Source organism: Petaurus breviceps, unplaced genomic scaffold (assembly GCF_028583685.1).
Source record: "Petaurus breviceps papuanus isolate PSGF00001 unplaced genomic scaffold, PetGlider_PUasm1.0 90994, whole genome shotgun sequence".
NCBI lineage: Eukaryota > Metazoa > Chordata > Mammalia > Diprotodontia > Petauridae > Petaurus > Petaurus breviceps.
The window spans coordinates 5,406,150-5,433,531 of record NW_027187393.1 but is presented as its reverse complement, the minus strand read 5'-3'; the positions used below and the strand labels follow the sequence as shown (position 1 = coordinate 5,433,531).

Here is a 27,382-nt window from a genome sequence, read left to right as displayed (position 1 = left end):
TATGCTTCCTAAAATGATTGCACCATTCACAGCTCCCTCAGCATTATGGTTGGTCTCTAACCCAACAATATTGAATTTTTATCTAATTTTTGCAATTTTCTCTGACAGCCAGAAAGCCTGAAACAATGTTTTTGGTGGTTGTTGACAATTTGTGTTTCCTTGTTAATAACTACCTGTTCTTATCCTTTGATATCCTTTTCATATCCATTCTGTTGGAGAATGAATGAATCTAAGGTCCTAAAACCTCAGTTAAAATGCTGGTTCTGCTACCTATTACCTGTGCGATTTTGGGCATAACATCTCTAGGTCTCAATTTCCTCATCTGTAAAAGGAGGGGTCTGATATTTTCCATGAACTCTGAGCTCTAAACCTGTGATGTTACCGTTTTCAAATTTGTGTCAGTTTCTATCTTTTCTAGGTCAGATCGTTCAGAAGCCGCCCAAGTTCTAAGGACACCAAGCTCTAAAAAGAGGAATTCTGGCTCTCATCTTAAACCAGAGGGGAGAAGTCCATCTGGTGATTGATTATGGTTGTTACTTCTTGGTCCGATGAGCCAAAGATTCCAAGGAAACCCGGGGTTCCCATGACTTTGGAGCAGATTCGCGATTCTGATTGGTTAATCTCTCGTGAATGGCGGCTCCGTCACCCTATAAGAGAATGCGTCCCGGACGGCCCCGGAAGCCCGGTGCGGAGTTACTCCAGCCGCTTCTCCCGCTGGTACCTCCTCACTCTCTCTGTCTCGGTGTCCCCGCTCTCTTTGGCGGCCATGGGCCTCCCGCCGAAGCTCGAGATGTTGCTCTACACCGTCAATACTCTGCTGCGCAAGCGGCGCTACCACGCCGCGCTGGCCGTGCTCAAGGGCTTCCGCAACGGAGCCGTGTGAGCCGGGGCTCCGGGTCTCAGAGGGTCGGGGGTCGGACCTGGAGCACTGAGGCCTGGGGCAGGGGGAACGGGGGTCGTGTCACTGAGTGCCGACAAAGCGGGGTCCTGGGGATCCAGAGCTAGAACCCTCAGGGTCATGGTCATTCGCAGGGTCACGGTCACGGTCTGGGGGGAGGGGGAGAGCCTTGGGCTCTGGGCCTTTGTGAAGTGGGTGGTGGTGCTGCTGCTCTCAGCGCCTCGTCTGGACAAAAGGGGCTCAGAGACTCCTAGTCCAATCCACATCTGGATGAGAATGGAATCTTCTTTAGGACGTATTCAACAAGTGGTCATCAAGTCTTTTCTTGAAGATTTCTAGTGACAGAGAACCCCTGCCCGCAGAAGCAGCGCGTTTCATTTCTGGATTCCTCTCCTCCTTCAAGAGATCTGCCCCTTTGTAGCTTCTCTCTCCCTAGCCTCCACTCCCACCCCCGTTTTTGTCTGGAGCCAAAGAGAACAAACTTAAGTCCCCTTCCTCCTGTCGGCTCTTCATGTCCCATCTCCCCTCAGAGCATTCTCTTCTCCAAGCTAGCTAAGGTACTTTTCACCACTAGAAGGTTATCCTCTTCTGCTGGTTCTTTCTGCTTTGATTTTCTGGAAAATCTTAGAGATTATACATAGATCATGGATTTAGAGGTGAAGGGGACACAGATCATTTAGTCCAACACTCTTATTTCATAGATGAACAAACTGAGGAGGTAATGTGACTTGCCTAAAGTCACATAGTAACTGGTACAGCTGGAATGTAAACCCAGGTCTTTTGACTCCAAATTCAGTGTTTTTTCTACTTCTACCACACTTTCTAACTTCCTAGTTAGAATGCCTCTAGCCTGGAATGATCTTTACCCTCTTTTTGTACACAAGCCAGTTGGTGGCTGTCCTTCCTAGAATGTGGTGCCCCGACCTGAACGTGAATGGAACTTAAAAAGTTCTGAGTACAATGGAAAGAGACTAGTGGTCACAAATTCTCTCCCCACCATGTTGTGTTCTTATGTAATGTGTATTTATATTGCACAATGCAGCATGTTTCTGCCTGTGATTTGGGAAGCCACCTCACAGGGCCTCTACAACCTGGAATAACAGCAGTGAACTAAGATAGGTCAGGGGGCAGTTGGGAAGAATGAGGGCACTTGACAATGTAATTTGGGTGAGTTTTGTGTTTATTCTTGGAAGTGTGCTAGTTGGAGGCTGTTCACCTACTGAACTGTATGCAGGATGTGTTTTGTTATACAGGCCTGAAACAGATTAAGAGTTATAGTTTGAAGGCAGGTTCAGTGTGTATCAAAAGTTTGATTAGCTTAAAAAGCCAATTTATTGTTAGAAGACATTAATAAAATTATCAGAATCAGGGGAATGGTACTTCCTCTGTCATCTGCCCTGCCCAGACCACATGTGGAGCTTTATGTCTAGTTCTGGAGGCTACAGGTCATACGAGGATTGGTGGAAGGAATTGTATAGTATGACATTTGGATGCCTGTCATACTTAATCATGAGGATGTGTCAACAGACCACTTAGTCTGGAAAAGATAAGACTTGGGAACAACAAGAGTAGTGTCTTCAGACACTTGAAAGGCACATGTGGTAGAATGAGTCCTCTTGCTCTTGCTATGGCAAGAGAGGTATGGGAAAGCAATAGGTAGAAGTTACAGGGAAGCAGATTTCATCTTAGTGCAAGACATTTCTTTTTTTTTTTTTTAAAGCAATTGGGGTTAAGTAACTTGCTCAAGGTTACATGGACAGTTATTTCTGGGTGTGGTGCTGAGTATCTGAGCCTGGATTTGATCCCAGGTCATCCCGACACTGGAGCTGGTGCTCTTACTCACTGAGCCACCTGGCTGCACCATGTGCAAGACATTTCTAACAATTGGAGTTGACCAGAAATAAAATTGCATGGCTTGTGGGTAGTGAATTCACAGCCAAATTCCACAAATACTCATTAAGCACAAGTCATTTTGCAAGAGTTACAAGGAGTCCCTTTCCTCAAGGAAATTACTTCTATTGGAGGGATCCAACATGAGCAGAAATAAGTAAAAAATAATTTGGAGCAGGAGTTCTTAACTTTTTTTGTGTTATAGACCCAGAGGTATGCTGAAGCTGACTTGCACTAGCCCTGGAGAGCTGATTTTTTAAATTTTCTTTTCAATGTGAGTATTTAGACCTTTGGAAACTGGCAAATGCTACAAATTAAGACTTGATTTATTGTTTTGTTGATTGTCTAGACTTTAAAAAGTGATAGGGAAAATGTTAATGATGCAGTTTAAACTTAAAGATGTGTGAGAGCATTTTCACCGAGTCAGTTGTTAAAACATTTACCAACATATCCCTTTGATAGACTGAAATTTATGGACCCCTTCTCAGAATATTATTTTTAAATGCCTAAAACAAAATAAACAAGATTACAATGGAAATCAATTTTACTGAAATATGGTTATCAGTTAAAAAAAAAAAAACAGGTTCACAGGCCCCAGGTTAAGAGCCCCCTGGTGGGGCGGCCAGGTAGCACAGCGAGTAAGAGTACTAGCCCCAGAGTTGGGATGACCTGGGATCGAATCTGGGCTCAGACACTTAGCACCCACCCAGAAACACCTGGCCATGTAACCTTGAGCAAGTTACTTAACCCCAACTGTTTAAAAAAAAAAAAGCCCCCTGGTTTAGAGGAAAGAGGAAGTACTAACAACTGAAAAGAATTGTGAATGGCTTTGTTTAAAAAGGGGTAGCAGATATGCTGAGGCTTGAAGGAAGATTGCTTTCCTGGAATATAAGCATGTGTTAAGGAAAATAACTGGAAACAAATTTGAAAAGATAGGTGGAAACCATATTATGGAGCCTCCGAATGATAGAATAAGAATTTTTTGTTTTATTGTAGAGGCAATAGGGAGCTACACAAGATTTTTGGGCAATGTTGTGACAGACCTGTGTTTTAGAATTGTTAATTTGATAGCTGTATGGACAGATGAATTAGAGAGGGGAGAAACTAGAAACCAATAAAAAGGCTATTGTAGCATTTTAGGTGGGGGGAGAGAAGGATGTGGACTAGGGAGTAGTCATTTGAAAGGAGAGAATGGGGCAAATGTGAGGCATCTTGTGGAAGTAAAATCAAAGACTTGTCTGCTGATTGCATATGGGTGATTAAAGAAAGGAAAAAGTTGAGGATGACTGAAGTTGTAAATCTAGTTGACTTGGAAGGGTGATCACCTCAGTAGAAGTAGTAAAGTTGATTTTGTTGCTGGAAATTTCAGCTGCAGGCCTGACGGCTCCTTGTTGGAGAATGTTATAGAAGGGATTTGTGTTTCAAGTAGAGGTTAAGCTAGGTGATTTTCAAAGTTTCTTCTAACTTCAAGATTGTATGAAATGTTTGTTTTGGAAGTTAATGGAAATTAACACAGGCCTAGCGCCAACTGGGCACTTCTGAGTAGTGTATGACTGGCTTAGCTATTCAACCAGTGATATGGTATGATTGACTCACTGGGACATAGGAGAGCACGCACAATACATGTGGGAGAACCTTCTTTGCTGATATGCATGAGATTTTTGTTTGTTTGTTTTTTAATTCCACGAAAGTAGGGGCCCAACATTGTTTCTAAACCTGTTTGAAAGAACTACAGGGCTTTTGTAGAGTAATAATAATTATAATTATACCATAGCTAAAATGCACAACTCCGCCATTAAACAAATTTGAGGACAGCTTTGTAGATGGTTCATAATTATAACATTGTTGAAATTCATTTCAGTTCCATTCTTTAAGTGTTTATTTACTGCTTACTCTGTGGCAGGTACCATAGGTTCTGGAGGGACAGACAGAAATGATATAGTCCTCTCCTTCACGGAACTTGTATTCTACATCAGATGTATTAAATACATCTGAGGTACTTAGGACAATCCTGATTGTACAAGAACCAGATTAAAATGTAATTGGGAAATATTTAATAAAATAAATTAAAATACAATCAAACATGGATAATATTCCATTTTAAAACTAAGTGTCAATATGCTACCCACAGGGATCCATATGTATGGATTTTGAGATTGACATCATTATTCTACATGCATATATTCCAATGTCATATAAGTTTGAGTATTCAGACTAAGGGGGATATAAAATATGTTTTCTCAAATCGTGAAGAAGATAGAGTAAAGAAGACTTTCACCAAATCCCAGGTTACCAAAAGCATTGTCCTAAAGGATGATAGAAGCAAAATAACAACAACAATATGTTTCAAAAGATTCTGGCTGAATTCCTGATGATAGCTCCATGATGAGTTGTTAATGAAAGCTTGGCTATTTAGGGGGACATCCCTAACCTCTGAGATTAGAAAGGGTAAGGTCTCCTCCATCTGGTCACATTGCTCCTTGATCTTTAGGGCCACTATCAGGCCCTAGATAGCGGCTTAGATGGTGGTAATGTGATCTGCTTCTTGATGCCTATCTACAATGTTTGCTTTCCTGTTGTGTAGTTGCTCTTCAAGTTCATCCAGATTCCTCTTTGTCATCTTAGTTTTCCTAGCCAACATTAAAGAGTATCTAATGCCAGACTTTAGAGCAAAATCTATCAAGCTTAGCAGACAAAGCAGGATGAGGAGGGCTGAAAGGAAGATGGAAAGTTGTACCATTATTAGGAGTTCTTGATGTGGGTTCAGAACAAAATCTGAAGGTGCCCTCATATAGCCTTGTGAAGGATGGGGGTAGACTAGAGAGGGAAGGGAAGTTGGGGAGGAGTCATAGCTAGCTGAACGTTTCAGGTTTATGCCTGAGCATTTCTCTAGATACTGTAGATAGTTTTGAAGGCAAAAAATACTTTGTTGTTGTTTGTCCTTTGTTCTAGGAGAGGACCATGACATCAGGGAGGTGATGCCCTGACTTGCAAGTGAATTGGATTTAAGTGAGGGAAGGCTGTGCAAAGTGACCAACATCACTTTCTCCTCCAGAGCCATATGGGTCCAGTGGAAAGATATAGATTAGGATGACTGGAGATGGCCCCTGATGCAGTGGGAGATCTTGGTCTTTTTAAGCTTGTAATCCCCTCACTTCTTTTCACAGTCAATTCACATGTTCATTATTAATTGATTATGAACAAGTACCCCAACCTCTTTAAGTCTCAGTTTCCTCTTTTTCTTCTTTTTTTTGGAGGCACTCAGCGTTAAGTGACTTTCCCAGAGCCACAGCAGTATCTGAGGTCAGATTTGAACTCAGGTCTTCCTGACTTCAGGGCAGGTACTTTATCCACTATGCCACCTAGCTGCCCCAATTTCCTCTTTTTAAAAAAGAATTCTTATTTATTTTGTTAAATATTTCCTAATGTAAAAACATTTTTAACAATCATTTAAAAAAAATTTGAGTTTTAAATTCTCTTCCTTTTGCCCTTCCTCCCTTCTTAAGAAGACAAACAATGTACATGTGAATCATACAAAACATTTCTATATTAGGAATGTTGCAAAAGAAAAGACAAACAAGAAAAATAAAGTAAAAAAAAGTACACTTCAATCTGCTTTTAGGGTTCATCAGTTCTCTCCCTGAAGAGAGATAGCATTTTTTATCATGGATCCTTTGGGATTGTCTTGGATCATTGTCTTGATCTGAGTAGCAAAGTCATTCACAGTTTTTCATTGAACAATATCACAGTTACTGTGTACAATATTCTGGTTCTGCTCACTTCACTTTGCATGAGTTCATATAAGTCTTCATAGGTTTTTTTTTTTTGAACCATCTTGCACATCATTTTTTAGAGCACAACAGTATTCCATCACAACCACTTGTTCAGCTATTATCCAATTGATGGGCACCCTCTGATTTCCAGTTCTTTGCTAACACAAAAAGAGCTGCTATAAATATTTTTGTGCAAATAGGTTCTTTCCCCTTTTCTTTGATCTCTTTAGGATACAGACTTAGTAGTGTCATTGCTAGGTCAAAGGGCATGCATAGTTTTGTAGTCCTTTGGGCATAGTTCCAAATTGTTCTCCGGAATGGTTGGATCAAGTTCACAACTGCTGGCAGTGCATTAGTATCCCAGTTTTTCCATATTCCCTCCAGCATTTTTATTTTACTTTTCTGGCATGTTAAATAATCTGATAGATGTAAAATGGTATCTCAGAGTTGTTACAATTTTCATTTCTCTAATTCGGAGTGATTTAGAGCATTTTTTCATGTGACTAATGAGAGCTTGGATTTTTCCTCCTGAAAACTGCCTGTTCCTATCCTTTGACCACTTATCAAGTGGGGAATGGCTCTTATTTTTATAAATTTGGCTTAGTTCCCTGTATATCTCAGAAATAAGGCCTTTATTAGAGAAGTGCCATGCAATCCCCCCCTTTCCTCTTTTCCTTCTAATATTGACTGCATTAGTTTTGTTTTTACAAAAGCTTTTAAATTTTACATAATCAGAATGATCTGTTTTACTTCCTTAATCCCTTCTATCTGTATGGGCAGTTTATATTTTTGTAAATATTTGCCTGTTTCACTTAGATGATCAGTTTTACTGGCATATAATTGGACAAAATAACTCTTAATAATTACTTTAATTTCATTTTCATTGGTGATGCATTTCATTTTTGATATTAATAATTTTGTTTTTTTAATCAAATTAACCAATGGTTTATTTTTTTGTTGTTGTTGTTTTCATGAAACCCACTCTAGTTTATTAATTCAATGGTTTCTTTTACTTTCCTTTTTATTCTCTCCTTTGATTTTCAGTATTTCCATTTTGGCATTTAATTGGGGAATTTTAATTTGTTCTTTTTTTAGTATTTTTTAGTGGCATGTCCAGTTCATTAAGCTGCTTTTTCTCTATTTTACTGATGTAAGTGTTTAGGGATAGACATTTTCCCCTAACTACTGCTTTGGTCACATCTCACAAATACTGGAATAATGTCTTATTGTTGTTATTCTCTTTACTGAAATGATTGATTGCTTCTATTATTTGTTCTTTGACCTATTCATTCTTTAGGATTAGGTTATTTAGTTTCCAGTTAGCTTTTGATCTGTGCTTTCATGGCTTTTGTTAAACAGAATTCATTCTTTTGACTTTGCTTTATTGTTTTTTGTTGTCTCATGAAGTCATTTAGCTTCAATTTGGCCATTTATAATTTTTATGAATTATATTCTTCAGTGAGTTTTTGTATCGCTTTTCCCATTTGACCAATTCTTCTGTTTGAGGAGTTATTTTCATCAGTGAATTTTTATACCTCTTTTTCCATTTAGCCAATTCTATTTTTAAGGTGTTATTTTCTTCAGTATTTTTTGTGCCTCTTTTACCAGGTTGTTAATTGTCCTTTCATGATTTTCTTACTGTGCTTTCATTTCTCTGTCTAATTTTTCCTCTACCACTGTTATTTGACTTTGAAAATCACTTTTTAGCTCTTCTAGTAATTCTTGTTGGGCTTGTGTCTAATTCACTTTTCCCCCCCCAAGGTTTTGCTTACAGCAATTTTAATTTCATTGTCTTCTGAGTTCGTGTCTTGATTTTCCCTGTCACCATAGTAACTTTTTATGGTCAGATTCTTTTTTTGTTGTTTGCTCATTTTTCCACCCAAATTCTTGATTTAGAACTTTATGTTAATGTTGAGCTAGCTCTGTTCCCACTGTGGGGGTGGAAAGGACTCTATCTCAAGCTTCAGGCTTTTTCCTAACTGTTGTTTTCAGATCCAGTTCTGGGAGTTTGGAAATTTTCAGGGCTTCCAGGGTGGTGTGATCTGGGGAGAGGTGTGGTCACTGCTATCTTAATCTGCACTCCTGCTCTTACCTAAGAAGGACCTGTTATCCCTTGGCTTTGCAGTCAGTCTTGCTTCTCAGAGCTCCTCCTTCATTGGGACCAGTAAGAATACTGTTCCTCAGGGTCCTTGATCCCTTGAGGCTGGAAGTAATACTGTTCCTTAGGGCTTGCATTCCCTCTTGACCAAAAGTGCGCTTGTCTGCCCTTGAACTGTGACCCAGAAGTACATATGGGCAATGGAATTGCCAGACAGTTGTCCCTCAGGTTTCCCTCTCCCTCTTGACTGAAAGTGCCCATTTCTGCTTTTGAACTATGACCTAGAAGTGGGTATAGGTAATAGAGTTGCCAAATAGCATCTGGTCCTGTGTCTGTCTAGTACTAGCACAGGGGTACCTTGCAATTTATTTCTGACCGTTTGCCAGGTCCTCTTAGTGTCTCTGGCTTAAGAGCTCCTGAATCTGCTCCTACTAATGCCATCACCATCTTAGTCCCACCACTGGTGTTTCATCCATGTGGGCTGTGGGCCAGCTTCCTCCCCCATGTCACAGATCTCTCATTATAACTTCCAGTGTTGTATTGGGCTAGAAGGATGTCTGACTGTGATCTTTTGTTGGCTCTGCCATTCCAGAATTCAATTTGAGGTGTTATTTGAAAGTTGTTTGGAGGGGGATGTTAGGAGAGCTAAGTTAAATGCTTCTCTACTTGCCACTTTGGCTCCACCCCCAGAAGTCTCCATCTCCTTTATGCTGAGTATGTTGGACTAAATGACCTCTAAGGTCCTTTCTATCTGTAATAGTCTACATATTATAATCTGTAAATGTGAATAAAGATGTCTTGATGGAGTTGAATAGTCTTGTTTGCCTGAGAGCTGAGGGGAAGTTAGATAAAAATTTATTAGAGTTAAAGACCTTTCTTGCATTTATCAAAAGAATCCAATCTTATGAAAATTGTTTCTTAATATTTTTCTTTCCCAGCTATGGAGCTAAAATCCGTGCACCCCATGCACTGGTCATGACGTTTCTCTTCAGAAGTGGAAGGTATGAACTCTGGTTTTGTATTTCTGCATGGCTTATCTCCAGCAGCATTCTTGAATCTTAAACATAGTATGATTTTGTGCTGGGGAAAATACATTATTATATTTTGGAAACTAATCAATCCCCTAATCCTTGCATGCATAGCTTTTATTGTGTTCCAAAGGAAAATATTTTCTTGTCTTCATATTTTCATTCTGATCATAGTCTTCCTAATTCTCTTTTTGTGTGTTTGTGTGTGCGTTTGTGCTGCTTTGTTCACTTAGCCTAAAGGAGAAGCTCAAGGCAATTGTTCAAGCCACATACACGCATTCCCGAAACCTGGCTTACTTTGTTTTTACCTACAAGGGTTTGTGTGCCTTGCAGTCCCGTGTCCAGGGACAGACCTTCCAGTTTCATTCCTTCCTGGCAGCCTGTATCGGTGGCTGGTTGGTTTTTGGAGAAAATAATAACATCAATAGTCAGGTAAATGAAACCCCACCTCTTCTTTTTCCAGGCAGCTGTTTACCATCACCTGAACTGTCTCAGATTTGTCTTTTGACTTCTTGGTTATGGTCTTAGAGGTTAGCATTGTTCCATGGGAACCCTCCTCTCCTCTCCCACCTGCTTCATGTCTGTGCAGGTCATTTATCATCACACCACGATTAATCATTAGCTTGAGCTGTCATCAAGGCCTAAAATTAGACTATTTTCCCCCTTTGGTTAAAGTTTGCCTGCACCTGCATTCCTCTCTTGCCAGACTCTCTTGGCCTGGATGCTGTTCTAATCGCTCATTACAACCTCACCCAAGACAGGATTTTCCTGGCCAACTCTGCAGTCATAGAGAAGTACATGATTAAGTGACAAAGTAAAATGGTGACTCATCTTCTAGTCTCATGGCTCTTCCTTTGAAATGCTGTGGTGCCACTGCATGGTACTTCTCCCTGTCTGCCAGACTTTCTTCCTTCTTGGTTCATGTCTGGTTGACAAGGAATCTTGGAATGGAAGGAACAGTGAAGCATGGTGGGCAGTTTGGGGGATGACCCACCTGATGGCATCATTCAGTTTCCTACTCAGGTTCTCCTTTTTGCAGATTAACATGTACCTGCTGTCTCGAACCCTTTTTGGACTGGCCCGGCTAGCAGTTGAGAAAGGCTTCATTCCAGAGCCCAAACAGGATCCTTTTCCTTTGTTTTCTGCTATCATCTGGGGACTCATCCTCTGGCTCTTTCAATACCACAGACACACCCTTCAGCCATCTCTGCAGTCCTCCATGACATACCTCTATGATGACAGCAATGTGTGGCACGACATTTCTGATTTCCTTATTTATAATAAAAGCAGCTCTGGGAAGTAATCCATAGGCTTCGGGAAACATGGATAGTGGTATGCTGTGGTGTGGCCAGGCTAAAAGTAGATGATCACTTTTGTTGTTCTGTCATAAACCTAAAGGTTTTCAGCTTGGCTTTTGCCATCCCCTGAATTAATTTCTTGGTAATTTTTTAAACAAACACTATGAAACCTACTGCCATTTTTTCTATTAGGGCTTTTTTTTTTTTGGTCAACAGAAATTTCCTATAGAGACTAGAGATGATTTATTTCATCCTCTAGGGTTCATTCATGTTTAATTTCATTGATAACATGACTCCTATTTTACAAAGTAAAACCTATTTTACAAAGTAAAGAATGTTTTTTTTTGTTGTTGTTTTTTTAATCAAGGTACTTACTATGTAATGACAGGGAGGTATTTAGACCATCAGTGGAAAACAAATCTTTTTCATTAAAAAAAACCCACACAACTCTATTCAAAAGTAATTATGTACTTCTAATGATTTTAGTGTAAAAGCACAGATTTGGAAGGGGTCTTAGAAATCATCTAATCCAATCTCTCATTGGAATTCCTTCCATACTCTCGAGAAGTGGTCATCCAGCTTCCAACATGATTCTCCAAACACCTCCCCTGTGCAGTTTTTTCCTGTTTTAGAAGAAAGTAGTACTTCTCTAAATAACTCACTCACTGGTTTCTTGTGGTTTCTGGTGATTGTGTGTTTCTTCTGACTCCAAATGGGAAAACCAGTGTTTGTTAGTGATGTTATTTTTTTAGAGACCAGTCAGTGATAATTGAGTTAGAATTTTTTTCATCTTATCTTTCCTCCTTCCACACCTGAGAAGTGTGTTTTAGGTTTGTGAAAAGCAAGTTTTCTATCTGACTCTCTCCTTGAATAGGGGTGGGGGAGGCAGGAATTATCCTTTAGGGAACCAAAAAGGAGTTTAAACCTAGATTTTGAAGTAAGAATATATGTATGTAATTGTTTTTGCAAATCTGGTTTACTTTGCACAATGAATAAAACAGATTTGGGCAGCTAGGTGGCACAGTGAATAGAGCACCGCCCCTGGAGTCAGGAGGACCTGAGTTCAAATGCAGCTTCAGAAACTTGACACACTTACTAGCTGTATGATTTTGGGCAAGTCACTTAACCCCAGTTGCCCTCCACAAAGCAAAAAAAAAAAAAGAATAAAATAGATGTACCTTGAAACAAACCAGAGACTGCTAGCCTGGGACCATTTGTGTATGTGAGAAGCTGATGGGGACCTGGTCATAATTTTGCCTGCTCCAGGTTGTGGCAAGTCAGGATTAGAAAAAACAAAACAAAACACAGAAATATTAATGAGAAATCAAAGGGGCAACATCAAGAAGAGAACAGAATAAAGCACGTATCCATCCAAGCGTCATCTCCTGCCAGTTTCCCCCTTGCTGGCCATAGAAATTGTATGCACTATTGCTTTCATAATTCCTGATCCTAATAGCATAGGATACCACAGTATCCATCACCTTCCTTCCTACTAGAAGGCCAGCTTTCCTGGATTGGGCATCTTCTCCAGAGATAGTCTGTGACTGAACTGAGCCCTGTTGGGGCTTGTATCAGACTAGGATGCTAAAGAGAATTTCCCCTTGTTTCTAGGCTTTTTTAGGGCTTTCACAAGGCTCTTTGCATTAAATGACTTTTAAACTGCAACATCTTTACCAGACTTACCCTTTGTCTTCCCCCTACCTTTCTTTTTTTCTTTAAGCTTCTGTTACTTTGGGCCTCTGACTTTTTGGACCTTGGGAGGGGACATGAAGGGCCTGTACCAGGGTTCAGCTTTTAGATCTGTTCCTAGTTCTGTGACTTTGAGAGGTCACTTCCTTTTTAAATTTCTCTTTCCTCATTTGGCAAATGTGGTTAATTAATATGTGCTCTCCCAGGGCTATTGTTGAGCTCACCTAAGATAATATATGTGGAAACACTTTGTCAGTTGTAACGTTATTTGAATGTAAAGAGTCATTATTATTTGTTGGGACCTGTGGTTTATCAGTGTAGGGAACTCCTGTTGTGGAAACTCCCTCCACCCCTGTAGACTGGAAACTAATTTGTAATTTATAACTTTAGGGTACTGAGAGATTAAGTGGTCCTGTAGGCAGTTTTTGTCAAGTTTTTGTAACTCCAAGACCAGCTTTCTACTGTGCCATGCTGCCTCCCGTTATGGTTATAGTGGTGCTAGTAGAGAGAATCATCATCATCATCATCATTATTATTATTATTTTAAGCAACCGGGGTTAAGTAACTTGCTCAAGGTTACACAGCCAGTTATTTCTGGGTGTGGTACTGAGTATCTGAGCCCAGATTTGATCCCCAGGTCATCCCGATATTGGAGCCGGTGCTCTTACTCGCTGAGCCACCTGGCCTCCCCTAAGCAATTGAGGTTAAGTAACTTGCTCAAGGTTACACGGCCAGGTGTTTCTGGGTGGGTGCTAAGTGTCTGAGCCCGGGATTCGATCTCCAGGTCATCCTGACACTGGAGCCGGTGCTCTTACTCGCTGTGCTACCTGGCCGCCCTGGGAATCACTATTATTAATCACCAAATTTGCAAATACAAATTTAAAACTGACTTTGTGCCAGGCACTGTGCCATCCATTATGCCTGACTCTTTAATCAGATGATGCTCAGAGACCCTATATAATTGACCATTGGGTAGGTACTTAAAAGATTTAAAAGAAAAAATCAGTCATGCTTGATACCCTTTCAGATGAAAGAAAAGTCTATTTGGGCATTTTCAAGTGGGAATCTCTTCAATTTGAGATTGGTTTGAAATAGATAATGACTCCCCATTGGGGAGGTATTTCCAAATAGGCTTTCATTGGGAAAGTTCTTCTGCTATGTGTAAATGTTGCAATTTTGATGTTTTTCTCTGTTCCCCCTTCCCCCTGTACCACTTCTCATGGATGTTTTGAGGTCTAAAAAGAAGCAGGATTTAGAATGGAAAATGATCCAGTGAATAATCTAAAAATCACTACGGCTAATAGTTTTCATGTTTTTTGTTCTCTCTGGCAAATTTGACTTGGTTTTTGTAAAAAATAAAAATTTATTTTGACTGTAGTTTCTTCAGCTGAAAAATGAGTTGAAGTTGATGAACTTTGAGGTCCTTCCCAGTTTCAAATTTAGGAACTTATTTTAATTCTTGTTTTATAGGAAAAGATACTCTATGATTCCCAGAGAGGGCATTTTGATTTAAATGAAATCCTCACTGCTGAATACAGGTGTCTAATCTACTTCCTCATGTGGAATGGGATAAAATAGATTTCTTTAACATGAGGACAAAGATGACTTTTTCTTAAGTCAGTTTTGTAAAGATGATCTATAGAATGGACTTTCTTAACACTATTAAAAGCATCCTCCAGCAGAGTGTGTGGGAAAGCAGGAAGTTGTAGTATCCATAGGCAATAGGATTGTTTTCATTAACAGCAGAGAAGTTAACTAGAATTAGAATGAGCTCTTTCTTTTTTCTTTTGAAATCTGTTGTCTTCTCCATTTTTCCTAATGGTATCCCCCCAGCCAGCAATGTCCAAAACAGGAAATCAGCTTTGACAAAGAATTAGGAAAGACACTCATTTTGGACTCCTTTGAAAATTCTTTTCTTCTGAAGGTTCAGAGGGGTTATTTAAAGAGTCACCACATAGAACGTTTCTCTCTAGACCAATTAGGCAGAAAAATTGTCCCTTTCTGTCCAAATGGGCCATAATAATAATGAAGTCAGATTTATATAGTGGATTAAGATTTGCAAAATTCCTCCCATACATTACCTCATCCACTTTTCATTTCTCCACAATCATGCTTGTTAAGAATGTGTACCTCTTATGGTGAGAGAGCCTAATTTTGAGAAATGAAAATGTTTTGATGGGGTAGGACCTGTGGTGGGGGAAGTTAGAATTATAGACCCTTGCTTTCATTTCCTTCTTCGAGAGGCTGCTATCTGTCAGTCTTGCTGGCCATGGGGCTGCTTTGGACATATCACCTATGGGGACGGCTGCTCTTCCTGCCCAGGTGGATTAATAGGTAACCAATGTAGACTGAGTATATGAAGGAGGTCTGAATGAAAAGGAGATATGGATCTGTGAGGGCCATTTTATGGTACAGTCCTAATTTCAGTGAAAAGAAAGTGTATTATGACAAGGCTTCTAAACAAAGGCCTTGTTCGAAACACGTACCCAAAGTGTGGGTTCAGAAAACATGATCCCATAGTTTTGTGGGCATTTGCAGACCATCTAGGGCGTTCTCAGAGGTGGTTGAAGTAGAGGTAAAAGTGAAGCCATCCTTACTGGCTAGGCTTCGAGTACTGTGGGTCACCTACTCTTGCCCCCAGGTATCATGGTATATAGGGAAAGAGGACTGGATTTGGAGTCAGAGCAGCTAAATTTAATCCTAGTACTTACTGAGTACTTGGGTGACCTTGGGCAAGTCACTTCCCTGCCTTTGGGCCTTAGTTTCCTTATTTGCAAAATGACCTCTTCCAGCTCTAAATCTAGGCTCTCTCCTGGCACTTGCTGCTGGTGCTTACTGTGAGAAGAGACCATGCTACTGAGAGGCCTGGACTGTGTCAGCAGGGCCTGGCTTGTTTCCTTCCCAACCTTCCTGACCCTCCCTTCTGCCCCAGCTCTAGGGAACAGGCTCTGGCCTTGTTTCTCCCCAGGAGCGTCTGCATGCACGCCTCTTGGCCTTGTTTAACAGTCATTCCCCTTCTGAGCCCCACAGATTCCCTCAGCAAGCTCTGCTCATCAGGCCAGGGCCAGCCATTAGTCAGGCTCTTTAAAGGCTCTGAGTTTCCCAGCTGTCTGTGGGTAGATCATTGTTATGTGCTCCCAGGGGAGTCATGGGAACATGTTCTCATCCTTCCACCAGACCAGCTTCTGGGGCTAGTTTAGGGCACTCAGCAAATCCTACAGGCCCGTGAGAGGACTGAACAATGGCTGTGTGTAATGAAGAAGTGGCCTAGAAATAATCTGCCTGTTAGAGCTCACTGCCCTATCTGTGGGGTTTTCTACATCTTCGTGTCCTGTTGTCATTTATGTAAAGCTTATTTCTTCCTCCTTTGGGATCTCCTCCCTTCCCTCCTCCCCTTCCACCTCTTCTCTCCCAACTCCAATAATAAAATTGAAGTGGGGAGGCAGCATGGATTTTTTTTTCCCCACAAAAATTTTATTTGCTTGGATTCTGATAGAAACATTTTTCTTCTTTCTGAAAAAAAAAAATCAAGGTGAGCCTTTAAGCACATTGTTTATACAGTTTCTTAGCTAGGCTGTTTCTTCCTTGTCGCAGCTTTTTTCCTGGTTTGGAAGGTTGCTTCTCCCTGCACAGTGGGTGGTTTCCTCCCTGTGCTGTAGGGAAAAAATCTAGCAGTTGAGTAATGCAGATTTGCTCCTTGATGTGCATATTCTCCTTCCTGTCCTAGAAAAGCATTTTTCATCATCATAATGTTCTTGGTAATGTTGAATAAGGAAGTTGCCTCTCTTAGGAAAGCTCCTATATTCAAAATAATAGCTGTCATTTCTCTAGCTCTTTAAGTGCTCACAAAGTTCCTCTGCGAATTTGCTATCCCATTTGATCCTTAGTCCTGTGAGGTAGGTGCTGTAAGTACTCTTACCCTCATTTTGCCAGAGGCCCAGAAAAGGTGAAGAGACTTGTCTGTGGTCACTGAGCTAGTTAGGATTCAAACCCAGGTCTCTCCTAACTCTAGATGCAGCATTCTTTCCACTGTACCAAATGGAGATCTAGTTCAACACCATTATTTTATATTGTCTAAAAAGACAGGGCTAGAGAGGTTAAGTGACTTGCTTGCCCAACATCACAGAACAATCCCAAGGCATAGTTAGGATTATAATACAGGTCTCTGGTCTCCCAAGCCAGGGCTCTTTCCCACACTCATATTTCCCACATATGCTTGTTATTTATTAGAAAAACTCAGAGTCCTGCACCTCCTTTTGGGGATTTTATTCTCTGCCCTGCAGAGGATGAGGAAATTTGAAGCCATTCCATATAGGGATGGGATATTTAGCCTAAAGAAGAGACTTGGGGGTAGATGGGCAGAAGGAGAAGGGGACTGACTGTCTTCACCTGAGTAGAAGAGGGATTCAATTTCTTTTGCCACAAGGCAGAACCAAAGAATGGGAAATGTTAAAGAGGCAAATTTTGCCTCCATATTAGGGAAAACTTCTTAGCATTAAATCTGTATAAAAGTAGAAAGACTGCTTTACAAGGTACGGAGTTCCTAATCACTAGGGGTCTTCAAGCTAAGACTGGATATGACCACTTCTCACAGCTGTCATAGAAGGAATCTCTGCTTCCAGCTTGGATTAGATGATCTTTGTTGTTGTTCAGTTATACCCGACTCTCCCATGACCTCATTTGGGGTTTTTTTTAGCAAAGAAACTAAAATGGTTTGCCATATCCTTCTCCAACTCATTTTAAAGATGAAGAACTGAGGTAAACAGGGTTAAATGACATACCCAGGGTCACACAGCTAGTAACTCAGGTCCTTCTGACTCCAGGCTCAGTGCTCTATCCACTCTGCCTCCCAGATAACCTTTGAGATCTCCCTTTTCTCTAGTTTTCTATGATAATTTCCTAAGTAGAATAAATAGTAAGAAAACTGAGATAATAAAATTAATGAAATGCCTCCCTAGATGACAGTTACCTTTTGAAAAAAGCCTTTGATCAAGAAAATTCAGTCTGACTTTTAAGAAGCGTAATTTAGGATGAACAGACCAGAACTATTATGGGACCTCAATGAGGGTATAACCATACTGTCTTACTGGAGGAGACACCTTTAATGTTGTATATAATGAATAGCAAACATGGACTTTTCTAATATTGAATTATTTCTTTTTCATCTGTAGATGTTAATTTTTTTAAAAGATATGAAAAACAGAAATGTATAATCTTTGGGTGGGGAAATAAATATCCAATGACTTAATACTTTTACTTTGTGTTAGTAGTCACCTTCCTCAGGAGCACATTAGGGGGCAGGTGAATTGCCATTAAGGGTTCCTAGGGTTGGTTGACAGGAGCTACAGCTACACAGAAAAGGTGTGCATGGAATCAGCCCTGCCTTGAACCACATGCAGTTGGTGAACTTTGAAGAACAAGATCCTTCCCAAAGGGCAGCCCCACCAATTCCACACTGCTGTTCTTTGTCCAGTGCCTTAGTTACAAAAGGCAAGAAGACAAAGGTCTTGCTTTTTCTCTTATGCACTAAAGGGGGATTTCCCTGGGCTGGAGACTGGTGTCCAGAGGGTCCAGGGTAAAAGAAGGCTGCTAAACAGGCGATGAGGAACATCCTGCCTACATTGTTCAAAAGAACCTTTCCTGGCTGTTCCAGCTGCTTTTTGAGGCATACTGTGTAATCTGGAGGTGTGTGTGTGTGTATGTGTGTGTGTCCGTGTCTGTATCCGTGTCCCTGTTACCTCCTCCTCCTGCTTTTTTCTTGCTTTCTTCCAGGTCCTCCCCTCCCCCAGTCTAGGTTCTGGTCATGCTCGCTCAGAACCAAGGATGCTTCTCCAACTTTTTTCTCTTTATTGTCTAAAAATCCATTATCGTTGTATAATGGCTCAGATATTCATTACCTCATAGGAATCCTGCTGGCTAAGACTGCTTCATACAACTTCACATCCTATTTAGTTCCTATTGCCAGTACTTGACACAGACCAGGTACTCAATATCTGAATAAGTTTCCCTACCCCATCCCATCCCAGCCTCTTGAGGAAGGTTGCCAGGTATCAAGTCCATTTTACAGACTGGGAAACATTCAATCAAGCATTTGTCTAGCACCTGCTTTGTGCTAGGTTAGTGGGACAGAAATACAAAAACAAGGCAATTCCTTTCCTTAAGAAAACTGACATTCCAGTTACCTTCCCTCAACAGAAACCCTGGCTATCGTCTCCAAATCCTCCAGCTCTCTTTTGTGTTGCCTTGTTTCACTGGAATGCAAGCTTCTTGAGGGTTGGGATTGCCTGGCTTGTATTTGTCCTCTGTGCTATACGCACAAACTCACACACTCACTCTAATTTGGAGAAGAGGCACAAGTAGCTGAAGAGCTCAGAAAAAGGCCTCCTGGAGGAGGTGCCTTCATGTTGGACTTTCAAGGAAGCTCTGGGTTCTAAAGCTCAAGTGAAGTACTTACCTGTGATTACACAGCTAATTAAAACTTCCAACTTCCAATTTCTATAAGCACATTCTGATGTGGGAATGTCTGTGGCATGGATACTTGAGCCCAAAGTGAGAAAATAGCCACAAAAGGCTATTACTGGGGCAAGTGGGATGATTGGGGCTTGTTTCTTTGGGTGAGGAAAAGTGGTTGAGAGTTCATATCACCTGTGCCCCTATTCTGGGAGAAGGACAAGAGATGGTGGTCATATTGTGGAGCAGAATGGTCAAATTCTCTGACAGAGAAGTCATCACCAGATGAGCTATCCAAAAGCTTGTCCAGCCACCAAGCAGGAGCCTCTCTGAATGTTATATTCTGTGTGAATACTAACACAGGTTTATAATAACTCAGATTGAAGTATAATCTCTTCTTGGAAGAACACTTGGAAATATGGTAGGTTAGCAGTGTGAGGGATCCTTAGCTCAAGTTGAAGAACTGGCCCCTTGCAAGGCAAGATTCACCATTCATCTGGTACTTTGGAGTGGATAAAAACTCCAAGAAATAGTGTCTGGAAGTAGAGCTTGGAAGAACAGCAAGGCCATAAATGCTTGGGGATCACTTTTGGTGGCCTGGAACAGGCAGCCCATATGAAGACTCCAGTGGCTCCTTCTACTGTACAGCAACAATCATCAAAAGTTCTGGTCTCAGAGCCCCTTTACATTCTTAATGATTGTGGAACACTGTCTCCCCCCACCCAGGAGCTGTTTATGTGGTTTATATCTATAGAACTCAATGTATTAGAAATGAAAACACCTTAGTATTATTATTAAATTTATATATATCAATATTTAATGTATTAGAAATGAAACCAATATTATTGTGAAAAAATTTCACTTTATGGACCCCCTGAAAGGTCTGAGGGACTCCCAAGGGTCTCTGGATCATAATTTGAGAATTACTTCTTGACAGTATCAGGGCCAAACTGCCTTACTTGACTAGACTTCTATATTCTGGCCCTTATTCTCCATTTCCCACCTTATTTCCCTCTGGTCCCCAACCTGAATGTCCAAAAGGTAGCCTCCTTTAAAAAAACAAACTGTCCCCTGCTGTGCTCTCACTTTTGTGCCTTTGCACCTCCCTGCTGCCTAACCAAATCCCATTTATCCTTCGAGACCTAGCTCAAATCCTGTTTCCTTAGAGAAGCTTTCCTGACTAAGCCAGATATTCCTTTCCTTTCTCTGAAGTTTATCGTATATTCATCCCAGACTTAGAAGAGACCTCAAGAGTTCTCTAGTCCAGCCATTTACCACCTAGATCAATCTCTACAATCATAACTACTCTGACAAGTAGTTATCCACCCCCTGCTAGACTACCTCCAATAGCAGGGAACTTACTACTCCATGAGATAATCCATTTCACTATTGGACATCTCTGCTTGTTAGAAAGTTCTCCCTCAGCTTCAGGTGAGATCTACTGCCACAAACCCTTACCCCATTTCCTCTTCCTTCAAACTCCCCTGTTGCCCTGTCCTTGTCCAGGATAGCATATTAGAAAGAGAGACATGGTGACTCATCCCACTTCAGTGAGCTGATCAATTACCATCTCCAGTAACTGAAGGACCACCAAGTTCTTCCATCTGTCTTATAATTATGTACTACAGTCCTCTGGGTCTTATCTACTCTGACTCTCCACCCTGAAGACCTCCATCCAGTACCATCAACAACCCCACTTTTTCCAGCCTTTTTCCCTGCTGGTAGACTCTTAATTGAGTTGTCTCCTACAATTACAATGTGAGCTTCTTGAGAACTATCTCACCTTTGCTTTTTCTTTTTTAAATGAATTATTGTTTTTGTTCTTTTTATATCACTAAAATTTCCCCTAGCACTCCTATCTCCCTCCCAGAGATCCATCCCATATAATAAAAAAATGTTTATAAATAAAAAAAGACCAAAAAAGCAGCAAAACTGATTAAGACATTGAAAAAGACTGAAGGTAAATGGATTGCACAGGACCTACCACTTCTGCAGAGGGGTAGGATTGGGGAGTCTTCTCCCTTTTTCTTGGAGCTATGCTTCCTCTTTATAATTTTGCAACATTCATTTTTTATTGCATTGTAATGGTTCTTTCTGTTTGCATTATTGTACTCATTTAGTCACTGCGTATATTGTTTTCTTATACCTGCTTACGTGATTCTGCTTCAGTTCACATTAATCTTTTAATCATGCTTTTTTTTCATCATATTGGTCATTTTTCTTCTTTTTTTCTTTTGCTTTTTGGAGGGCAGTTGGGGTTAAGTGACTTGCCCAAGGTCACATGGCTAGTTTTTGTGTTAAGTGTCTGAGGCAGGATTTGAACTCAGGTCCTCCTTACTCTAGGGCTGGTACTCTATTCACTGTGCCACCTAGCCGCCCCATATTGGTCATTTCTTACAGCACAGTAATTTTCCATTACATCCCCAATAGAGTATTTGTAAGAGTCCAACAATTACTTAAACAATCATTCATTTATTCATCCTTTGGTGTTATTCTCCACAAAGAATATCTATCCCCTTTTCCACATGATTCCCTCTCAAATATTTGAAAATAGTGATGATCTCCTCCATCCACTCCCCTTCCATGCCCTGGTACCCAGAGAAATTGTCTTTTTCCTAAACTAAAAATCTTTCATTTTTTCAACCAGTCCTCAAGTGGCATGGTTTTTGAGTTCCTTACCATCATTTAGATGGGCTCCTATTTGTCAGCTTGTTAAGGGCAAAAGTTAATCCCTTATGTTATTGTTACTGTGTGACCACATTACTCCCCAAATGGGAGCCTTGGGGTACATTTTTGGAACTTTTTCCATTACTGTCCAGCCTGTGCTGCCAAGGTCACCTTCTGAAGACACTGTTGTTGTTATTAGGCAACATAAGTACAAGCAGTTAGTCTAAAAATCACCACTAAATCACACAATAAAAGCCCATAGGGCTTAGAGGGAAATGAGGTTAGGGGTAAATACTCAAATTCAGTCTCAGGGGAAGCCACAGCAAAAGGAACCTCCACCACAGAATTGGGTCAACAACACCAATCCATGAGAAGTTCATAAGCTCTGTGACTGGGAACAGGAGGCCTTTGGGGTGGCCTCTTTCATGAGGTGCTCTAGGGGACACCCCTTCTCCCAGTGCTGAACCTATTTCCACTGAGGCAGTGGGCCAAGATCATCTCTATCCAGGCTTTTTCATGAGCAAATGGTTTGGGATTGACGGGGTTTAGAGAGGCCAGGTGATGGGGTGGGGGACATGTTGGGGGATTTCTTATCTTCCCTTCCATGCCTGCCTCACCAGGCCCCCACTTCTAGCTCTCCCAAAGGTTCTACCTCCCCCACCACCCAGTATCTTCTACAGCGTCCTGATTTGAAGAAGACCCCAGTTGGAGCCAAACATCTCTTCCACAAAGATCTCACTGCACAATGGACCAAGATGGCAGAACAGAAAGTGAATGAATTTCTGGTTTTAAAGATGCAGGCAGCCAATCAAAGAAGGCTACTCCTACCCATGTGGTAGGGAAGCACTCCAAGCTCCATGTCAGAACTGGGCATACTCAGAGAGCCTGAGTTACATGTATAAACAATGCTTTGCAGACTTTAAAGTGCTATATATCAATATTATCTGAGAACATGAATTTCTCATACCTAAAATCTTCTGTTATTCATTCTACTTGGTCCTTCCCTCTTGAGAGATACTTCATACCCTGATGCGTTCTGTGGAGGGAAGGGCAGGCTGGCCTCCTATCACTTCTTCCTCATTGTGAGGTGGGTTGTGTATAAGGCAACTCTTTGGCCCTCTCCCACACACATGCACCCCCCTCTCTTTTCTTTCTGTCCTAATGGGACCAATCTTAGTAACTGTTGCATTTATTGAAGAAAATGCTATGCTATTTTTGAGTTTAATTTTTAAAAAACAGGTAAATTGAATGCTAACTCTTTTCATAGTTTAGCTCACATTTGTGTGGTAACAGGGAAATCACTGAACCCTGGGCATCTTCACTTTCCTGATCTACAAAATCAGGAGACCCTCATAGCTCTCAGTCCTCTGGTCCCCTATACTTTCACATCTATCATTTCATTTACTTCCCACAAAACCTTGAGAGAAAGGCAGGAGAGGGATTATTATTCCTTTATACAGAGGTGGAAACAGGCTCAGAGAGGTTGTGACTTCTCAGAGGTCACACAATAGCAGAACTAAAACTCCGAATTCTTCAAGAACCCTCCTCCCCACCCTGTCACATAGATTCATAAAACTGTGGCCTTTGGTTACTCTGTCTTTCTTCTCTAGCTGAATGCTATCTAGTGCAGGCCCTCCAATGGGGAGAAAACCTTGACTTAATTTTTTCCCCAGGGCTGTTTGATAGGAAAAAAAACCATTTTCCAAGTCTCCCCTTTGGAGAGCAATGTGGTAAAACAGCAACAATCAGAGTGTCTTCAGAAGGTGACCCTTGCAGCACAGGCTGGCTAGGTGGAAGAAGGGATTGAGGAGACCTGGAAATGGTGAAAAGACTGATACAGACAGGATGAGGGCTGAGGACTTTATAACAGGCTGGTGGAAATACAAGGCAGACAAGCAATAAATATTTATTAAGCCCTTACAATGTGCCAGGCACTGTGCTAACCACTAGGGATACAAATACAAGCAAAAAAAGAAAGCCAGCCCTGCCCTCAAGAAGCTTACATTCTAACTTCAGAAGACAGCGCATAAAAGGGAGCTGAAAAGGAGGTGTGGGAAGGGGGTTAGGAAGGCTGGAGACTGGTCAGTAAAGTTCATAGAGTTCAGAAGCAAAGCCAGGAAAGAGGGCAGTGAAAGATGAATGTCCAGCTCCGATCTTTCCTCAAAACGGTGGCCCCAGTAAGAACTAGCCAGTGGCAGAAGTGGGCAGGAGGGGTGGAGGAAGACAGCTGAGATGTCATGCTGTTAAGCTTGAAGAGGCAACATAACGGACTTGCTGTGCCCAGCACCAACAGGTGTTCTTACTGTATGTACTGGGAGAGCAGGAAGAAAGGACTGTTTGCAGTAGAGCTAGTCCTGTATATGGTCAGAGAAGGCCCACATGGTATGATCTGCGGCTTGTGGGAAGAAGCCTTTGGCTGAAATCTGTCTCCCTTGCTGACTGGCCTTGCAAGCACCCCCCCCCATTTATAAGATCCCCTTCTATTAGACAAAAGCCCAGGGTAGCCTGACAGACCAATTCAAGTCAATTTAAACTTAGCAAGTATGTGCTATGTGCTATAAATGTTCAAATGGATTCACAATCTCATCGATTCTGTATGTTTCTTCCAGTGATATAGATCACAATTTATCCATGTTTGCCCATCTTGTGCCAGCATTATCCATGTCCTCTCATAAGTTCGACAAAGAGGGAGTCAATTTTGGTCAGTCAACAAGCTTTGCTAAGCACTTACTGTGTGCTAATCAGGTCAGCTAAGTGGCAGTGCACAGAGCGCTAAGCCTGGAGTTGGGAAGACTTGTCTTCCTTGAGTTCAAATCTGGCCTCCAACACTCACTAGTTGTGTGACCCTGGGCAAGTCACTTAACCCTGTTTGCCTCAGTTTCCTCATCTATAAAATGAGCTGGAGAAGAAAATGGCGAACCACTCCAGTATCTTTGTCAAGAAAACCCCAAATGGGATCAGGAAGAGTTGGACATGACTGAAAAACAACTAAACAACATGTACTAATCATTGGGGTTACAAAGAAGGGCAAAAACATGTTTGTGTTTTAATGTGCTGGAGGCCTTACTCAGTTTCTCCTGATATTATGAGGACACCGATGGAACATTTACCATCTGCTGGTAACCTCACCACATAAGCAGCCCGTCTTTTCCTATCATACAATTCCTTTATAACACCTTTTCTTCCCTTCTTCCAAATTCTTCATTGCACACAGGGCTGTGCTGGTATATATTTTACAAGAGAGAATATTACATATATATATATATATATATACATACATTTCTGCATTACCTGCATTATTCTATATTATGAATCTGCATTATTCACATTTTCTTAAGTCTAGACAATCAACAAAACAACAAGTCAAGTTCAGATTTATAGCAGTTACATTTCTAAAGTTTACATACCCATGCTGAAAAATTAACAATGGGCTCTTACTAGAGCTGGTGTTAGTACAGTTCTGTCACAGCTTGTTCACAGCTATCCACCATGCACCTCTGTGTGATGCTCATTTTCTATTTTTTTGGCATTGGACATACAAAAGTCAAAATGGAAACAGTCCCTGTCCTCAAGGAGCTTACATTGTATTAGGGAGGCCAGACATCCCTAATACCTAATACTGGAAATTAAAGCACTTAGAACAGCAGACCCAGGAAGTAAGATTTAGGAACAAAACATCAGATGGAGCTTGGCAATATGGGATATTTTCTTCTCTTAGGTTCTCTGCCTTCCTACTAGAGTTGCCCATAGAAGACCCAGATATCTGGAACAGGTGCCTGGACTTGGGCCAGGAAGCCTGGTGTGGACACTGGGACGTGTGTACTGATCCAGATTCAGGTTCTGGGTGCACCCAGGAAGCACCTGAATACATGGGCAGAGCAGACGAGGAACAGAGAAAGATCAACTTTGCCCACTTTAGATTTTGCTTTGGGTTGGCCCCAGGCTTCAATAATTAATACCGTACTATGGAAAAAAAGCAGCTTTAGGATTGTCTCCTGTACTTCAAGCTCTGTCAGCCTGAATCTGTGGGGTGATGACTAGCATCTCCAGCCCAAGGTTCAGTTCACACAGACTCAAGCATGAGTATGATTATTGTCACCACAGGAAATCTTATCAGCAGCTCTCAGGCCAGGAGCCCCAGAGCAAGAGTCCTCAGAAGGGCTGAGGCTTCTGGGTATTACATCTGGAAGCCTGTAGTAGTTTATGTAGCAGACCAGCCCATTCATAGGCTGTCCCAGAAGTGAGGAAGGTTCAGTCCCAAGCCCACGGGGGAGGCCAAACCAAGGAGTAGAAATGGTACCAGTATAGGGATGTGCCCTTTCTGAAGTCTGAAGAGGCAAAGTCCCAGCTAAAACCCCATCTTTTATAAGGAAACCTTCCTCATACCCCTTAATGCTGGTACCTCCTCTCTATGGGTTATCTCCGATCTATCTTATACACCTATTGCTTGTACATAGTTCTTTTCATGTGTCCCCCACTAGACCACGAACTTCTAGACAGCAGGGATGAGGCTTTTGTCTTTCTTTGTATACCCTGGGTCTAGCACTGTGCTGTGTATACAATAGGCTCTTAATAAATGTGTACTGAACTGACTGAGATTAAAGAAGCCCTTTCAGTGATAAAGGAAACAATACACTTCTGGGAAAGAGGTCTGAGGCTCGAATAGCTCCAACAAATATGAAAAGGCCTGTGGAGACTACAGGGTTGCCTCAGAGCTAAGACTTCTATCTCTTTGTTCCCAGTAATAATCTACATAAGATTCCCACCTGTCTTTGGGGAATTGTGACTTTCTGGTTTGCATAACCGTGGGTTCCTGGAAAGAATTATAAAACTGGAGGGGTCAGTGTCTCACTTCCTGCTGGGGACTCAACCAGCCTGGGCCCGGGTGAGCTGTGGGAGAGAGCCCAGAAGGGACCCTAGCTTAATCTCCCTCCCTGACTCCTGGAAGGATCCTTTCCTTCTTAGCACTGATCCATACAGTGCTTGTTCTTGGATCAGCGCTACCATCTTCAAGAAGGAACCTGGCTATCACTACATCTGCTTCATAACATTCATTCATTCAATAAATATCTGCTAAGTGTCTGCCATGTACCAACCACTGTCCTGGGTGAAATACAAAGTTTAAGTTTGACAAAGTCTCCCTGCCTTTCTTGGTCCTCAGGCTTTTCCTGCTCCCTAGGCTCAGAGACCTGCCTTCAAAAATTTTTTTTTCCTTTTTGGAGAGGGGAAGGCAGGGCAATTAAGTGACTTGCCTAAGGTCATATAGCTAATGAGTGTGTCAAGTGTCTGAGGCAGGATTTGAACTCAGGTCCTCCTGACTCCAGGGCCGGTGCACTATTCACTGTACCACCTAGCTGCCTCTGGTTTCACTTTTCTTTGATTGCCTGTTCCCCAACTAGAGAGATGTTGCCAAGTCACCTCTAAAATGACAGAGGCAGTTGGTGCTGCAGTGGATAGAGAGCAGGGCCTGGAATCAGAAAGATCTGAGTTCAAATGTGACCTCATGAATGTACTAGCTGTGTGACCCTGGGCAAGTCACTTAACCTGTTTGCCTCAGTTTCCTCAAATGTAAAATGGAGATAATAATAGCA

The 27,382-nt window shown here is 41.5% G+C and overlaps 1 protein-coding gene across 4 annotated transcripts; it reads left to right on the top strand.

Annotated features, from left to right (window-relative positions):
* The first annotated feature begins 649 nt into the window (after positions 1-649).
* PXMP4 (peroxisomal membrane protein 4) lies at positions 650-17,930 on the top strand. Of its 4 annotated transcripts, none has more exons than XR_011166398.1 (5): positions 650-879; positions 9,598-9,660; positions 9,921-10,119; positions 10,727-11,676; positions 17,482-17,930. XR_011166398.1 is itself a non-coding variant. In XM_069077641.1 (4 exons), exons 1-4 carry the CDS (start codon positions 767-769, stop codon positions 10,988-10,990), a joined length of 639 nt encoding a protein of 212 aa, XP_068933742.1. In that variant the 5' UTR covers positions 650-766; the 3' UTR covers positions 10,991-17,930. The 4 variants fall into 4 exon arrangements, 1 of the variants encoding a protein (XP_068933742.1); XR_011166397.1 differs by having other exon boundaries at positions 10,727-13,458; positions 17,498-17,930; XR_011166396.1 differs by having other exon boundaries at positions 10,727-13,458.
* Positions 17,931-27,382: the final 9,452 nt, after the last annotated feature.

What these genes read in the sequence shown, in the direction of transcription:
- PXMP4 (XM_069077641.1), top strand. Translation starts at nt 767, where the DNA reads ATGGGCCTCCCGCCGAAGCTCGAGATGTTGCTCTACACCGTCAATACT. An exon ending in GGCTTCCGCAACGGAGCCGT is followed by an intron (nt 880 to 9,597) that starts GTGAGCCGGGGC and finishes TTTCTTTCCCAG; the next exon opens with CTATGGAGCTAAAATCCGTG. An exon ending in ATAATAACATCAATAGTCAG is followed by an intron (nt 10,120 to 10,726) that starts GTAAATGAAACC and finishes TCCTTTTTGCAG; the next exon opens with ATTAACATGTACCTGCTGTC.